At 38.3% G+C, this 17,840-nt stretch overlaps 1 protein-coding gene across 5 annotated transcripts in view; it reads right to left on the minus strand.

Annotated features, from left to right (window-relative positions):
• NDUFAF6 (NADH:ubiquinone oxidoreductase complex assembly factor 6) overlaps window positions 1-17,840 on the minus strand; it is a 59,232-nt gene that overhangs the window by 26,349 nt on the left and 15,043 nt on the right. For all 5 annotated transcript variants that reach the window (XM_033933173.1, XM_033933171.1, XM_033933175.1 and 2 more), the window contains 3 exons: window positions 17,094-17,196; window positions 12,981-13,114; window positions 5,504-5,605 (listed from right to left, as the gene is read on the minus strand). In XM_033933173.1, coding sequence (XP_033789064.1) covers window positions 5,504-5,605; window positions 12,981-13,114; window positions 17,094-17,196 — 339 coding nt within the window. The remainder of the gene's footprint in view (window positions 1-5,503; window positions 5,606-12,980; window positions 13,115-17,093; window positions 17,197-17,840) is intronic.

A 17,840-nucleotide genomic window follows, 5' to 3' on the forward strand; every position in this document is an offset into this window, starting at 1 on the left:
ACCCCCTAGAAATTGAACGAGCACACAGGATTCCTTTCCAACGGTCAGCAAATAACTCCAAGCCTAGACCTCTGATATTCAAACTTCTGAGGTTCAGTCAAGCATTTGAAATATTAAGCTTGGCAAAAGCTGATAAAAATTTAAACCACAAAGGCTCTAAGCTCATATTCTTGCTGGATTTTGAAAAAAGTACTGTGGTTGTAAGGCAGCAGTTTCTTCAACTCAGAGCGCAGTTGAAAGAGAAAGGATACAAATATGGCTTATACTACCCTGCAAGAATGAGAATTTCCTCTGGAAATAAGTCACTTTACTTTGAGGATCCAGAAAAACTGAAAAGTTTCCTTGCCACCTCAGAGCCAATGTCTATGTGAAGTGTTTCCAAGAATAAAAGAAAGAATAAATGAAAAAGATTGATTAATTTCCAGATATATTATTTTAGAAATAGAAGAAAGAAGATATAAAGAGGATGGACTGATTTCCAGATATATTATTTTAGAAATAGAAGAAAGAAGAAATGAAGAGGATGGACTGATTTCCAGATATATTATTTTAGAAATAGAAGAGGATTAACCGTTTTAAAGTTATATTATTATTGAGCTTTTGTTAAGTCTAAAGAGAGTCTATTGCTTTTCTTGGATATTTCTGATCTGAGTTTATTTATTTGTGTTCTTTTCAGTATTTTTCTTTTGAATGAAGGTCAGGATATGAGGATGGAAGGATGACATAAATGTTATGTGTCATTTGTTTAATGGAATCTTTTTAAGATTTGGTTGGATATTATTAATGAGGCAGTGGATTTAATGAATTAGAGGAAATGGAGTATGAATTTAAGAATGTAAAGCGTGGTGTCTTGATTTTATAAGATTTACATTTATGAAATGTGATTTCATTAACTGTATAAGTGATTTCTTTGATTAATTTTTTTCTATTTAAAATTATGAGTTAGGGAGCAATTATATTAAATATGATTGATTGATAATATAATTATAATGGGGTAAAGGACAGTATATATGGGTAATTAATTGATTTTGAGTTAAGAATTGATCAAATATAAAGGTTTATGAATTTTACTTTAATAGGAGTATTTAATTTTTTAATTAAATGAATTAAGATAAGGCTATTTTTAAAAAAAACAAATATATTTTTATTATTCTGACAAAGATGAAATGTTTTAAACGTTGCCTGGGGGGAGTGTAGGGGTTACATATCCTATGTGCGTTACAAGTGTTACCAAATGGTGGGAGGGTTTTGGAGGGATGGGGTTGGGGTTTTTTAAATAATATGTTTAATGATGAATTTTGGGAATAAAGGGAATGGATATTTAATTTATTTATTATTAGAAATTAAGATAGTGCTGGTGTCTAATCATTCTATAATAATTAAAAATGTATATTATTATTGGAATAAATTTTTAGTTGAATGATGGTTACATTTTTTTCATTAAATGTAAATGGCCTCAATCATATGATCAAGAAAAAGAAAATGTTAGATTTCCTTAAAAAGCAGAACTCTGATGTATATTTCATTCAAGAGACACACCTGTCATTTAATGAATCTAGGAAGCTGAAAGGAGGATGGATTTCAAAATGTTTTTTTGCTCCAGCAAATGGAAAAAAGGCGGGGGTTGCTATATTAATAAGTAAGAAATGTTTAGCGAATTTTCAGATGATTGCTGCTGACCCATTGGGTAGGTGGGTGCATGTCAAAATGAGCATGGGAAATAATACCCTTGATTTGTTTAATCTATATGCTCCTAATTCAAATCAAATGGAGTTTTTTAAAAGTATACAACAATTATTATTACCACTGGCTGCTTCCAATTTGGTAGTTGCTGGAGATTTCAATGCTGTAATGGACCCGATTATGGATAAAAGTCCAAGTAAAATTATAAAATCATTAGGGTTAGATAATTTGGCTCAATCTTGTGATTTAATAGATATATGGCGTATTCTTCATTTTAATGATCGGGAATTTTCTTTTTGTTCACAAGTTCATAAGTCTTTTTCAAGAATTGATTATATATTTGTTTCAAATAAATTAGCTCAGAAAGTGACTAAAGCCATCATAGATCCTATCATTTTATCTGATCATGGTGGTGTTTGGATTGAATTACAATTAGATGAACAAGTTGAGGTAAAGCCGATTTGGAGGTTTGATAATACTTTGATTGCAGATTTAAATTTTATTGAAGAGTTTAAATCAAAAATGATTGAGTTTTTTCAATTCAATGATTCTGGTGATATTAATAGTGAGGTGTTATGGGATGCATTTAAAGCAACAATGAGAGGTCATATTATCTCATATTCAGCGCATGTTAGAAAACAAAATAAAAAACAATTTTATGATTTGGAAAAAGAAATTAAAATTCTAGAAAATAAATTAATTAATAAATGGAAACAAAGTACATTACAAATTTTGTTAAAAGCTAAAGCCAAATATAATGAATTATCTTCAAAGCTTGTTAGGAATGATATATTTTATCAGCAAGCTCAGTATTATGGAAATTCAAATAAGGCTGGGAAATTATTAGCAAATTATCTTAAGGTAAAAAAAAGGAAAACAAAGATTGTTGTAATAAAAGATAACAAAGGAGAATCATATACTAAAAATGAGCATAATTTACAACAGTTTTTGGCTTTCTACAAGGAATTATATTCTTCAGAGACTTATAGAAACAAGGAACAAGATGGTAGACAATTTTTAAACTCAATTAATGGACCACAAATTCCTTAACATATAAAAGGAAGTTTAGAAGAACCTATATCTCTAAAAGAATTAGAAACAGCATTGAGGTCTCTTAGAGCTGGATCCGCTCCAGGTGGTGATGGTTATACAGTAGAATTTTATAAATCATTTCAAATTAACCTTTTACCATATCTGTTAAATTTATATCAATATCAACTGACTAAAGGTTGTATTTCAGGTACTATGGCAGATTTGTTGGTTATTGTTTTGCCGAAGCCAAACAGAGATCCTACTTTGGTTTCAAACTACAGGCCTATTTCATTAATAAATGTGGATGGGAAAATTATTGCTAAATTATTGGCTTTAAGATTGGCAAAAGCTCTCCCTTTTATTATTGATACTCACCAAACAGGATTTGTTGCAAGGAGACATTCTTCTCATAATACTAGATTGGCTTTTCATACTTTAAATTTAACAAAAAAATATGAATGATCCAACTTTCTTGGTCTCTCTAGTTGCATAAAAGGCTTTTGATAGAGTGGAGTGGAATTTTATGTATCAAGCATTAGAATGGTTTGGGGTGGGATCTGGTTTTATTCAAATGATTCAGACGCTGTATAGCTCTCCTGGTGCAAGATTATACATTAATAATAGTTTATCAGACAGATTTGACTTGTGAAGAGGAGTTAGACAGGGTTGTCCCTTATCTCCATTGCTCTTTGATATTGTTTTGGAGCCCCTGTTAAATTGCTATTAATCAGGCAAGGGAGATACAGGGTATTCCTTATTCGAATTGGGAATATAAACTCTCTGCTTATGAGGATGATATTCTGCTTTATTTGAGAAATCCAGAGACCACCATTCCATGCTTACTTGAATTGATAGAGAGATTTGGAAAGTTTTCAGGATATAAGATTAATTGGAGTAAGTCTGAAGTTCTCCTGCTTAATGTTCATTGTGTCAAGGGATTATTTAATTCTTTTTCCTTTTGCTGGAAAGATGAGGGTTTAAAATATTTAGGTATCTTTATTAAAAACAATATTGAAGACACAGTAAAGGAGAATGAAAAACTTTTATTGAAAAAAGTAATAGAAATGTGTGAAAAATGGAATCCGTTGCATTTATCATGGTGGGGGAGAGTTCAAACTATAAAAATGATGATATTGCCTGTAGTTTGCTATCAAATGAGTATGATACCAGTTTTTTTTCAGGGGTCATTTTATAAAAAATTGAATGGTATTCTTACGAAATTTGTTTAGTTGGGTAAAAGACCAAGAATTGCATTAGTATCTTTACAAAAATCAATTTCGGAGGGGGGGATAAATTTTCCAAATTTTTATAGGTATCATCAAGCATATATTCTACATCAGGGTATGTATTGGATCCTCCCAGAGCTCATGGAGAATGTCCCAGACTGGTTATATTTAGAATGGCGACTCCTGTTTCCTATACATCTGGTGCATTTGCTTAGTATAAAAATACCTAGAACATATAAAGAGAATAAAATATTGGTTGATACCTGGAAAACTTTACGTTATATTAGTAATTTGACACCTATTCCAATTTCTAAATCATTACATCAATCCATTTGGCTGAACTCCAAGATTAAAATTGGCGGATGTCAATTCGGCTGGAAGCAATGGGTTATTGGAAGTATTCGTACTTTGAATGATATTATTTTAAATGGTTTGATGCTTTAGTTTTTCACAATTGCAACATAAATATGGTTTAAATAAGACACAAAATTTTAGATGGTTGCAGTTGAAGCATGCTATTCAGGAGAGGTTCCCTGAATGGAAGAATCTTAACAATCAATATAGTTTGGAATTCCTTTGCTTTCAGGCGGATTTCTTGGGTCACAAAGCCGCACAGTGGTATAAATTACTTAATGAATATCTGAATAAAAAAAAGAAAACTGGGTTGAGGGATATTTGGAGCATTGAGATCAAGCACCAAATTTCTGCATCTCTATGGCCACAAATTTGGTCTTGGAGATTAAAGTCTACAATGTCGGCATCTATGAGGCAAACATTGTTGTTTTTATTGCATAGAGTGTTTTGGACCCCAGTTCGTTTACAAAAAGTAGATACTTCTAGGTCTAATAGATGCTGGCATTGTAATAAGGATGCAGGGACTTTAGATCATTTAATTTATTTCTGTCCTTGTATTAATGCCTTTTGGAAATCAATTTGGCCCCAAATTAATTTGCTATTAGAAAACTTTGTTGCCTTGTCATATGACACAATTTTATTTGGTCCTTCAATGAGGTTTAAAAGTCAAATTTCAATATCTAACAATAAATTATTATTAATATTGACAGGAGTTGCCATTCAACACATCACTAGAAATTGGAAAGACTATACAAGACTTAACTATACCTTTTGGTGGAATTCAGTATGTTATACATATAAAATGGAAAGAGTTCTTGCTTTACAGAATGTGAATTATGATAGGTTTAAAAAGATATGGGGGCCATTGATTGAATATTCAAATGATTAGACACCTTTAAATGTTTGAAATTTTATAATAAGAAGGGATATAATACATATATGAATGAATTTTATTGATATAGAGAGGGTTGGGAGGATGGGATGGGGGGGGGTAATTTAAAGTATTTAAGATTTATGGTTAAGAATGTACAAGTGATTTTGTATATTATAAGATATCATATTGTATACTTGTTAATTGAAGTGAAAATGAATAAAGAATTAAAAAAAAAAAAAAAATTATTGCTCTACCTAGTTGAAGTTGGGCTACAATATATTTACTGCAAAAAAATGTAAAAAATAGCACAAAATATTGAAATAAAATCACTCACATGTTCCAGATGAAGATGTGCTTGACTGGCAATGTCAAATATGACATCTCTGACCTTTTTTTCTTCACTTCTTCTTATAAAATCTTCTTGAGAAGCACCATGCTGAGAGAAAAAAGACCCATGTAATTTAAAAGAGTATGAAATCAACAGCAGATGGGCAGCAGGAGATGAGCAGCGTTGGAGGCAGAGGATCACATTTGATGCGACAATAGCAAATTTATACTGTGCAAGGAGGGAGGGGGCAGGGGGCAGAGCCTGTCAGGGGAGGGAATGAGGGAGGGGGTGGCAGGGCACATGAATATTAACACCCTCCCATCATATTTGAGTCAACCTTTTTTAGGGGAAAAAGTATACCACGTCTTAGATCAACTTATATTCGAGTATATACAGTAATTTTCTCTAGTTAAGTGGCATTGACATCCCACCATATACAGTTTGAACACAGAAATGAACAGTTTGTATCACATTCTCTTTAATAAGATTCCATGTGAGATTCTTCATACATTGCTTTTGCATTAGAGATTACCCTTTTCTCTTATATGGTAAAGAAGAACTGTTGAAGGTTTAGTCCTATCTTTTAAACTATTGCTTTGCTGCACAACTTGATGTAACCGAGTAGAGACTGAACTCCAGCTCTACAATACTCACTACTCTGCTTTAATCCTGTGGTCTCCAAACTTTTTAATTTAAAGGGCCACTAGTCAAAGGTATGGAAAATTTGAGCTACGAATGCCTCAGAAAACTGGGACTATTCACCCACGAGAAGAGAAGATTGCGAGGGGATTTGATAGAGACTTTTAAAATATTAAAGGGATTTGATAAAATAGACCAGGAAACAGCATTACTAACATTTTCGGAGGTGACACGGACAAGGGGTCATAGCCTGAAACTGAGTGGCAGCAGGTTTAGGACAAATGCTAGGAAGTTCTGTTTCACACAGTGAGTGGTTGGCGCTTGGAATGCTCTCCCGGAGGAGGTTGTGGTGGAGAATACTGTTCCGAGTTTCGAGCGCAAGTTGGATGCACACCTTCTTGCAAATCACATTGAGGGATACGGGAAATCCGGGTCTCCAAAAAGGAGTACCTAAATGGGCCACCGTGTGTGCGGATCGCCGGAAAAGATGGACCACGGTCTGATCCGGTGAAGGCATTTCTTATGTTCTTATGTTCACAATGTGAATACAAGAAAGCTCTGAGAGCCACCAAAAGATTTCAAGCTTATACATAGTACTAATTTCAAGCTTACACATAGTACTAATTTTATAAATATGCTTATTCAGATTGGGTATTAAACATTAAAATTTAATATTGATTCTATAACACTTCAAGGATATATTTTAAAAACTCACTTTATTTTGGATCGTCAACAGTAGCAAACACTTAAGAGAGTAACACACTTAAGAGACCATTTGCAGTTACTATATCAAGTGGGTAAGATTGAAATTAACACATTTACAGGATTTGAAAAGCATTTCAGTTAATTGTCTGAGCGCTGCAATGGAAAACTTCAGGGGCTGCACTTTGGAGATCAATGTTTTGATCCTGGCTGCAGGCTCTCAAATGCCTATAACTCAACCATTGCTCTTCCTGTCTCTAACTGCTGATAACAAAATTTAATGGAGACATAGGAATTCAGTATTACTCTGATAAAAAAAAATACTAAAAAGTCACTGTTTTCCCATAGATGCAAAATGGGAAAAAACTTTTAGCAAAGAGGCTGCTAATGTCCTTATGGCCGGATTCTGTAACTGGTGCCCATATTGGCTGGTGCCTCATGTACCTGCACCGGTTGCAGAATCACAGCCACGTGTAAAGTAGGCGCTGGAAATGTAGGCCAGGGTTTTCAAGACCTACATTTCTGGCGCCTACCTTTCAAATGAATTGCCCAATGCCACTTTTGGTGTTAACCATGCCTACAGTGGCTTTAGGCATGGCAAAATACTTCTGTAGGTGCGATTCTGGCGCTGGTTTTTTAGGTGCCTACATTTTGCCTTTTAAGAGCTTTTTTTCAGGGGGGCTATTATTGTTTCCTAAATGTTTTTCTGTATATATAAAATACTAATAAAATTTTCAACTTAAGGCACCGTTTATAGAATCTTACTTTATAAGGATCTCCAGACAGATTTGCTTATTTGGATTTTGCTCATACCTTTTCAGTAGTAGCTCAAAGTGAATTAAATTCAGGTACACTAATTTAGCTGGGGCAAAATAACTTGCTCAAGTTCACAAAGAGCAGCAGTGGGATTTGAACCAGGCACCCCTGGAGTGAGTGTGAGTGTGGGAGTGAGTGTGTTTTCATGTTCACCATGTTTACATTGCCAGGAGGTATGATAAGGAGAGAATGTGGTCTGGGAGGGTCTAGTATACCTATGTGGACACCCCATTTTACATTTTCTGACTGCCTCTTCCTGGTATTAAAGTCAGGTTACACCAATCAGGAGCTGCATTGACATGCCAGATAGTGTGACAAAGCAGATCCTGATTGGTGTAGCCTGACTTTAGTTCCCGGAAGAGGCGGTCAGAAAATGCTAAGAATGATCCCACGCCCAATTTTCAGCACCCGCCACCTCCCCAGCTGCCCTTTCCTGCTTCTGATCCGCTCTTAAACCACATTTACGATTTTTTGAAATTCACAGATGTTCCTTGAATGGAACCCCCGTGAATTTTGGAGGAGTACTGTAGATTTAAAAAACAAAAACAACTAAATGCCAGCATTTACACCTGCTCACAGGCATAAAAATTCCTGCTATAAGCTCCAGTTTCTCACTAATCACCTCACTCTCTTATCATTTCCTACCAACCTTCCGAACATTCTCCCCGAATACATCTGAACCAGTCCAGGTACACCCCATGGAACAAACAACTACTCTAAAGTCCCTCATGTCTAGCGGGATAAGAAGTGATCTCCATTTTCTCCTGTTTTAAAGGCCACCATGATCCTTAGCAGTAGTACTATAAGGCAGCAAACATGACTGGTGGAGTTCTGACTTGAACACAAGCCTGCCAGAGATTAATGAACTCTGGGGTAAAGGCCTGCGAAGGCATGTCTCCTTGCTCCTTAAGAATGAAGCTAATGTCTTTTCTTGAGCTATGAAGCATCTATGCCCTTACAGTATGCAGGGTCGCTGTCCTGGGGCTCAAGAAGGTGCATCATTCCTCCCAATGGGACCATCTGCCTGTCTCCAGGTCTAGAGGCCTGTTGAATGGCTAAATCCGAAGTAGAGCTTGACATGGCGACTGAACACTATGGCAAACCGCGGTGGACCACGGTTTAACCATGGGGACAGGAAATAAAATTGGGCTGTCTACCGCCGAAAGGGGAACAAGGCCTTTTACCGCCCCATGGGAGTGGTAAAAGGTCTTGCTCCCCGGTAAAAAAAAGAAAAAAAAGAAAAATTACACCCAGGTCAGCATCTCTGCGAGTCCAGCAGGCTCTCCCCCCCCTTAGCCTCAGCTGCTATGGAGAGCAATCTTCCAAGGCCTGCACCGAGGCCTTCCCTCTGCCGAGTCTCTCGCACATATAACTTCTGGTTTTGCGAATCTTAGAATATATCAGATTTGAAATGGGTATCCTGAAGAGCTGGTATTAGATATAGCTGGAGACCACAAAGCCCACTAAGAGGCTGTGCCTTCTTCAGCTTCCAGGGGACAGTTGATCTACCCTAACACTATTCCTGCAATGTGCGACTGTGGTATTCTGTTAGAATGATTTTCTCTGTGGAACATTCTATAGTAATTTGGCTTGTTCAATTTTCTCGATAGTGGAGGGGATATTTGTGAGAGAGAGAGGAAACAGGGGTTTTGTTGACCCTTGTTTTGTATTATATGTGATTTATAAAATGACAATTGTACAACGTGGTGGGGTCTGGGTCTGCCAGAAACACAAAGAGCCGACCACTGCCACTAGTGCACGATCCAGCACTCCTTGGAGGGGGCCTCAGGATAATGATGACAAGTCAGAATAAAAACTGAGTCTTGCACCAAAATTCAAACAAAACATTTATTATGGTCACTTATAGTTCACTGTATGGGCTTAATTGCCACTTACAAGAAAAATACCTTTCCACGGGTGCACAAATCACAGGACACTCCAGTCAGGGTTTGAATGGCCAAAAATAGTTCATTAGCATTAGAGAATGACACGGTAACAAAATTCATCACCGTTCCCGTCCCTGTTGATAACCGTGGGAAATAATCCCATGTCATTTTCTAGTGTCTATTTTAACCTCAATCCTTCTACACCAGCATTCTTCAAAGCAAAGCTTGCGGGTCAGTGGTTGTGGCCATTCATACTCTGATTCTTCCCTCTCTCCTTAAAGAATGACATGAAGATGGTTTCCCACGGTTATCCGCAGGGACGGGAACGGTGATGAATTTTGTCACCGTGTCATTCTCTAATTAGCATTCCTCAAACTTCAATGAACATCTGACCTTCAGACGGCACTGCTGCCCTCCCAGCGCATCTTTGGTGGCAAGAAAAAGTTCTTGGAACCTGGGTTCCTTTAGCTAGGCACCAGGGCCGGCCGAGGCCACCCTGCCTTCGCCTTTCTCTTCTTGTGTGCTTTGCAGCTTACTTAAGTACTTTAAATATCACCACTAAGAAGCTCTCTCTAGCCTTCCCATAAACATCACTTCCTTCCTGACTTGTCTCTATCTCTGGGTCAGTGGGATAGGGGAACCGTACCACCCATTACACCATGATGGTGCTAGTCCCACCAGAGTTCCCCCCTGTTATCATGGGTTTCTGACAATGCAAGGGCTTCTACTCTGTTACAGGGCAATAACATATTCAAGTTCCCAAACCTTCCCCCTTCTTATATAGCAATCTCTTTCCTTGCCTTAGGGGAAAATCAGGTTCTTAGCCCTAATGGTCTAAGTCCTTGCATTCATTCCAAAGCACACTGTATACAACAATCTTTAGAACCATCTGCTTTCATATTAAATACTCTCTCAGGTAACAGAACACTATACTATTCACTCATGCCTTCCTCCTATGGCTCATAGTCCCATTCCATAGGGGTTTCTCCTTCTGTCCAACTACCTAAACTTTACCAGTCAGGGAAACTGCTCTCTATTTCTATAATGTATTCTTTATCAGTAAGTTCTTCGCCCTCATATGAGAAAGAGTTCAAAGGCTCCACCAGGGCAACTTCTAACTGAGCAAACTCCTATTGCCCCTTCCTCCTAGCTATGCCCTGCCCTGGAATTACACTTCTATCAGCTTTGCTACCTTTCTGTGAAAAGCTTCCCCTTTGTGCAGGCACAGGAGCTTGGCGTCTCCTCTGAAGTTCTGTGCTTTCCCTGAAGTTTCCTGACTTCAGAATCCGGGGCTGCCTCTTCTCGCTCCCAGGTGTGCTCAATTTATTACTCAAAAGGTTTTTTCTCTGTCCCTTCTCTCTGGGCAACCAGAGGTGGGCTCTCTGTATTCCGTGTGTTTCAGCCCCCACCTCCTTCTTTAACACATTATGTTATCAGCTTGCCTTGCATATTGACCAAGCTGAGTGCTAGAACCTGGGGCAAGTGGCAGGAATCCTATTCTCCCCTGTAGTATTCCCTCTCTGTCGTAATCCTTGCATTCTTCTAAGGCTAGCTACAGGTTTACTGGGTGTGTTCCTCTCCTTTGGAACTAGGGCAGTTTTCAAAGAATTTAAAAGGTTTAAAGGGAAATTTTCACCAGTGAGCAGTTCTTCCCTGTCACAACAACTTTAATAAAATAAGTTCAATATAAAATCATAACTATTCAAGGATTGTGCGAATGGGATCAGACAGTTTGCGGGGACAATTTTTTTCTCCACGTCATTCTCTAGTCTGAAGTTCCTGCCCCTCCCGTGTGGCACAAGGGTGCTCTTCAGCTGCCTAACCAGTGCAAATAATACATCATATAGGGGTATTAGGATCTGGAATTTGTTGTTGGAGAATGTGGTGAAATCAGTTAGCTTAGCAGGGTTTAAAAAAGGTTTGGCTATTTTCCTAAAAGAGAAGTCCATAGGCCATTATCGAGATGGCTTGGGGAAATGCACTGCTTATTCCAAGGATAAGAAGAATGCAATTTATTTTACTACTTGGGATCTAGATAGGTACTTGGGATCTGGATTGACTACTGTTGGAAACAGCTTGATGGACCTTTGGTCTTTCCCAGTATGGCAATTCTTATGTTATCTTCAGGCTATCAGTTGGACCTTAGTTAGACTGATTCTCTACCCCGAAGGACGTTTTTGATGTTTAACAGCCTGAATTCAAGTCCTGACCAAGTCAAGGAAGTGAGCAAGTGCCGAGAGCCCAGAACCCTGAGCTCCACAAATCTTCAGCAGGCTGGCTGTACAGGTACCGAAAGATAAATCTGCTAGCTGTAGTCTAAATATCTGCTCCTCTCCAAGCAGGCACAGCAGTCCCTTGAAGCTGAGTAAAATATGCAACCCTCCCAAAACAAAACAAAAAAGCAAAACAATAAAGAAATAGAGCAGATCAGAAAAACACCTTCATGCTTGCCTGCAGAAGGAAGAACTGAAGGAGGCAGCAGATACTGTGAAGGAGGAGAAGTTGAAAAGCTATGATTGACATCTTCTGCAGTATGCTCATGAGCACAGAAGGACAACTCTATAGTTCAGCATACTATCCCTATTGCACTGGAATATACATAATTTTTTTTACAAGGTACAAAAATATGAAAATAAGTACTGAAGAAAACTGGCTAGTCTTCCACCTTCCCTGTTCTTTCCTATATCCTCTCTTGCCTCCTCATTTTCTCTTTAAAACCCCATAATTCCTTCATTTACCAACACTTACCACTTACTAATATACTGGAGCCAATATATCCAAAGGTTCACTGATGAGATCATACCACTCCTGTACCATATTCTCAACAAATCTATTAGCCTCATGCAGCCAATAACTTCCAACTACCTATACTTTACCTTTCATCGCTTTCCATTCTACTAACTCCTCCAACAATCACAGCCATACACTTCCCTGCACCAACCATCCAACAACTACAGCCTAACTACCTATGCAATCATACTCCCAATACTCACAGAAACATTCAAACACTTCATGAACTAATTTCTTCCCTCTTCCCACCCCACCCAGTTGCTTACTATCCTGTCCCATATTCCCGCTTACATACCCTATTCATCCAATTAGTGAAACGCACTTTTGTAAAATTTCAATAGCCCGCACTTTTTAATGTTCCTTAGGCTTTTTTTAAAATCTTGTATTTAATGAACACCAGCAGGGTTTCACTATATGCTTCACTGTACAGTGGTGATAAGACATCAGAAGAAGCTAAAATGAGAACAAAACCATGATACAGGAATGACACTGGGCACACAGCAGCCAACCTCCAGGGAAACTCTCCAAAAACTAGTACAAGGAATTATTTTCATGACCTAGCCCTCCCTTCAGTCAGAAAGAGTTGCTCACTAAAATCAATAAAGGCATAGCTGTACTGTATACCATCATATCAGCTTTGGCAATCTTACCAGTATGCAAATGTTCACTGGAAGCAAAACTTTACGTCGGCTACTGTGGTAAGGAACTGCTCTTAAACAGGTGACAATACCTTGGGCTTTTCCAATGTGACTGGCAGCATGGTCTGCATGGATGTCCTTAACACCTACATTTTGCAAAAATATAAGAAACGGCATACACTGCTCAATTGACAACTTTACAAAAGCAAAATAGAATACTTCTGCCACACTGTAAGCATGCTTGGTAGATAAGCTTTTCTTTAGATAGCATGATGGATATGTTGCAAAATATGTCCACAAACCAATTTTATAGCTTTTCTCTTCTAGCAATATCAAAAGGGCATTTTACATTTGTTTTCCCAATGTAACAAAACCTCTTCAAAGCCAATCCCTACCTCCCTTCCAGACCTCAGTCAGCAAACCAGTACAAGGTAGATTACATTACATTACATTAGTGATTTCTATTCCGCCTGTGCCTTGCGGTTCTAGGCGGATTACAGATTAGAAGAGATCTGGACATTACCGAGAGAATTACGTAACAATGATTACCGAGAGAATTACATAACAGTGATTACACTAATAACATCAAATCAGGTGTTTGATAGCAATGCATTAACAATCTGTCACCTTCTATCTCCTGTAAGATTAGCTTGCGTATTTCTCTGGATCACAGTTCAGTGTCTACTACTAAAGATTTAATACTGTCGGTTAAAAAAACAAGGAAAAAAATTCTTCAAGGGGAAAGATACTCCAAGGTTAACGAGCTTAATGCATGTTGAGTTTTTGGTGGGTGTTTTTTGGTTCTTCACACTAAGTTATTTTAACTTATTTGATATTTTTTTCACAGAGCAGAACAGAAGTGTGTTTGTGGGGAAACTCCCTGTACCCCCTCTTTGTTTTCTGAGTCTTAGTGCTGTTCGATTGTTTTGGTACTAACTGAAGGGGGCTCCACTGGAGAAAGAGGTAGAGCTAAAAAATTTAAATTTCACTCTCCTGCAGCCAGCTCACAAGTATGATATATTCACCTTTGCTATGTTAACAGAATGAAGATTATCGAGGTAAGTACCTAATCTTCCTTTAGTAATCTGTTGCTAAAATTGCCTGTAGTACCCAAAGATTGGAAAGTTACCAATATAACACCAATTTTTAAAAATGTTTCAGGGGTGATCCATGAATTTACAGTGGTTAGCCAAACTTCAGTGCTGGGCAAAATAGTGTAAACTATTATAAAGAATTAAATTACAGAATACATAGACAAACATAATTTAATAGGACAGAGTCAGAATGGGTTCGGCCAAGGGAAGCCTTGTCTCACAAATTTGCTTAATTTCTTTGAAGATATAAATAAACATGTAGATCAAGGTCAACTAGTTAATATAGTGTATCTAGATTTTCAAAAACTTTGATACAAATGCCAAAACTCACCGTGCATCTAACGATCATCGCTAAACCAGTTGAACCGATCTAGATTCGACCTTATTTTACCAACCGATGTACACAATGGCTCAACACGGGCTTTTCCGTGTGTTCACTGCAGCCTCTCACCCTGCCATGCAAATGACCTCTTTAATATTATAATTATAATAATGGGAAAGACGGGATATATTGCTATATTATTGGTTTAATCAATATTCTGAATATATTACATGTATGATATGCTTGATTTACAATATTTGTGAAAAGGGAGGGTGGGGGAGGGGCTTAATATATATATTGAAGATAATAATAGGAAAGAATTTCAAGTGATATATATGATTCAATTGATGTAATATTGTACACTTGATGTAAGATGAAAAAATGAATAAAGAAATGAAAAAAAAAAATATTAAAAGAGGTCATTAATATTAAAATGAGCACTCCAATCGATGCTTTAACATCGCTTAGGCATGCACTAAATCAAGCGACCACTACAAATGACCTCATATTACTGACAGGTCTGCTATATTGCCACGACAGCCTCTGAAAAAAGAGAGGCAGGAGGAATGCCCACTCTCTCCTGCCTCTTAAACTCAGACCCTCCCAACCCCCCCCCAGAACATCAGCAGGAGGCATGCCCACTCCCTCTTGCCTGGGCCACCTGGACCCCCCACATTTAAAATTATAGTGTGGCAGGAGGAATTCCCACTCCTTCCTGCCTCCGGGTAGCCCCCCATGAAACCGACCCCCTAATCCCACAATACCCCCCACTCCCAACCTCTGTACTTAAAAAATAAAATTGGCAGGAGGGATGCCCACTCTCTCCTGCCTTGGCCACTTGATCCCCGGCTTCCCTCTATGCTTCCCTTTTCACCCCCATATCTAACATGAAGAAGACAGCAGGAGGGATGCCTAGTCCCTCCAGCCAGCAGGCCTGCTTCTTTAAAATGGCGGGATTTCCCTTCCCAGTGCATCCTGGGATGCATGTGGAGGGGCCTAAGGCCCCGATTGGCTCAGATGCTTATGGCCTCTCCCTTAGGAGAGGCCTTAGGCATTTGAGCCTATCGGGTCTTAGACTCCTCCCAGTAAATCCCAGGATGTACAAGGCAGGGAGCTAAACACCCTGATTAAATCAGATGCTTAAGGCCCATCCCGGGGGGCATCTGTACCAATCAGGGCCTCAGGCCCCTCCCAATAAATCCCAGGATGCACCGGGAAGACTTGCCATTTTGGAGTGGCGGGTCTGCCAGAAGGAGTGACTGGGCATCCCTCCTGCTCTCTTCGAGGGCAGGGTGGGGAGCATGAGGGGAGCCAGGGGGACTGGATGGACGAGGCAGGAGGAAGTGGGCATCCCTCCTGCTGTTTTTAAAGTATGGGGTTCAGGGGTCCTGATATGGAGGGGTATCAGGGCATTGGTGGGGATTGGTTCTGCAGGCGGGCCACCTATTGGCAGGAGGGAGTGGGCATCCCTCCTGCCACTCTTTAATTTAAAGGTGGGCGGTTTGGATGGCCGAGGCTGGAGGAGTGGGCTTCCCTCCTGCTGGTTTTTATTATTTTTGTAAAGTTTGGGTCTATTGTTGGGGGGGGGGGGTGTGACATGACTTTTTTTTTTTAAATGGGGACAGATATTGTGCATGTGTAACACAATATATATATATATATATATATATATATATATATATATATATATATATATATATATGTAAATACACACACATACACTGTGCAAATTCTCCATGACTTACTTTCTTTTTCCAGTCTTAAATTGTGGTCCATCAAAAAAAAAAAAAAAAAAGGAATAAGACAATATACTTTGCTGTTGAAGTGTGGCATTAAAGAAACTGAGATAGATAAACACTTTGATGATAAAATGAAGTTGAAAATAAAAGGACTAATGACAAAGTATGGTGAGCACTTTAGAACTCAATTGAAAACTCATCTTTTTTTCAAAATATTTAGCAAATTAATTTAAATCATCTTAAGTTATGTTATTTTTAATCTTTTGTTCTCCGTATTGAACTTACGGTTATGTGGGTTATAAGTAATGTACGATGTTATGTTATGTACTTAATAAAGTGATCTAGATGAGCAACCACCGCTGACTGGTTCAAACATTTTACTTTATTGAGTTTTACTGTGATCTGATGAAAGTGGTTTTATGACCTTAAAATTGAATAATTGATAGTGCTGGAAATTTTTCTGTTATTCATAACTACCTGCATAACAGAATTATAGGTTTCATTGATTATTCTGAAATGTTTTTCTTTTAAGAAAATAGAAAGGAAAAAATCCCTTCATTTATGCTAGTTCTTCTCATGGTCAAATTTCACTGAAATGTCTGGGTAGAAAATATCCCCACCCCCCCATCCCAAGGCAGCCCCCTTCTCTTGCCCATTTTTCTCACAGGTACCACACTTCCTTTACATGCAGGTCCTTCCCCACTCTAGGCCCCAAAAAGTACATGACCTTGTTGGCTTGCCTCCACGGCAAGAAGCCTGCTGCTTATAGCTCTATCACAAAAATACCAGGGCTTGTTGAAAATGCTGATAATTTTCCAGAAAATATCTGAACTTTCATACTGTTCCATTACACTTCGGGCCCCTTTTACAAAGTCACGGTAAATGCACTGAAGCCCATGGGCTTCAATGCATTTACTGTGGCTTTGTAAAAGGGGCCTTTTGTTTCCTCCAGCTGTCAATATTAGCATACCCAGTGTTTCCAGCATGAGGTAGAGGAGCGAGCTCTGTGTGTTCTCAGCATATGTTTCAAGATCCTGAATAGTGTGGTATGCTTGGTCGTTCAAATTCTTTTCCTGAAATATTACAGAAAACAGATCATCATTTTATGAATGTATCTGCACTATGTTCCAGTTACCTAAGCATACTGCTCAAAACCAGGGGTTCTCTTCTGTGAATAATGCTGTAGCACTCTGGAGCAATGATGAAGCAGTAAAGGCTGGTTGGCTTACTTCATCTTATTGCAACCCTGGTGGCATTGGTCATGCTGTTTCAGTACTCCAAACTGAAAACATGTTCTAGTCATCCAATCAATAACATCTGAGTATGTTATACCACTTCTTTCAAGTATAGGTAAGATTATAATTATCTGGAACGTTTTAGCTAAGGTATCATTTACATAATTAGAGCAGACTAAACCATGACAATCCAGAACAGCAAGAATGAGATGCATTTAATAAGTTAAGGAGTAAGAACGTGAAAAGATTTGCTAAAAAATCTAGAATAAAAGGACAACTAGAAAATAACTGGAGTGTGTGAGAGCGGATGTCTGTTACTAAAATGTGTTGAGATAATCTTAACCACTTAGCATATACACTCGAACATAAACTGAGATTTTGGGGCCAAATAATAGGGTCTTAGTTTACACTCGAGTCAACGCTCACCTGCCCTCTTCCCAGAACTATTGCAGGTCTCCCCTGGGCCTGCCTTAAACTCTGGT

The sequence above is a fragment of the Geotrypetes seraphini genome, chromosome 2 (assembly GCF_902459505.1).
Source record: "Geotrypetes seraphini chromosome 2, aGeoSer1.1, whole genome shotgun sequence".
Classification (NCBI taxonomy): domain Eukaryota; kingdom Metazoa; phylum Chordata; class Amphibia; order Gymnophiona; family Dermophiidae; genus Geotrypetes; species Geotrypetes seraphini.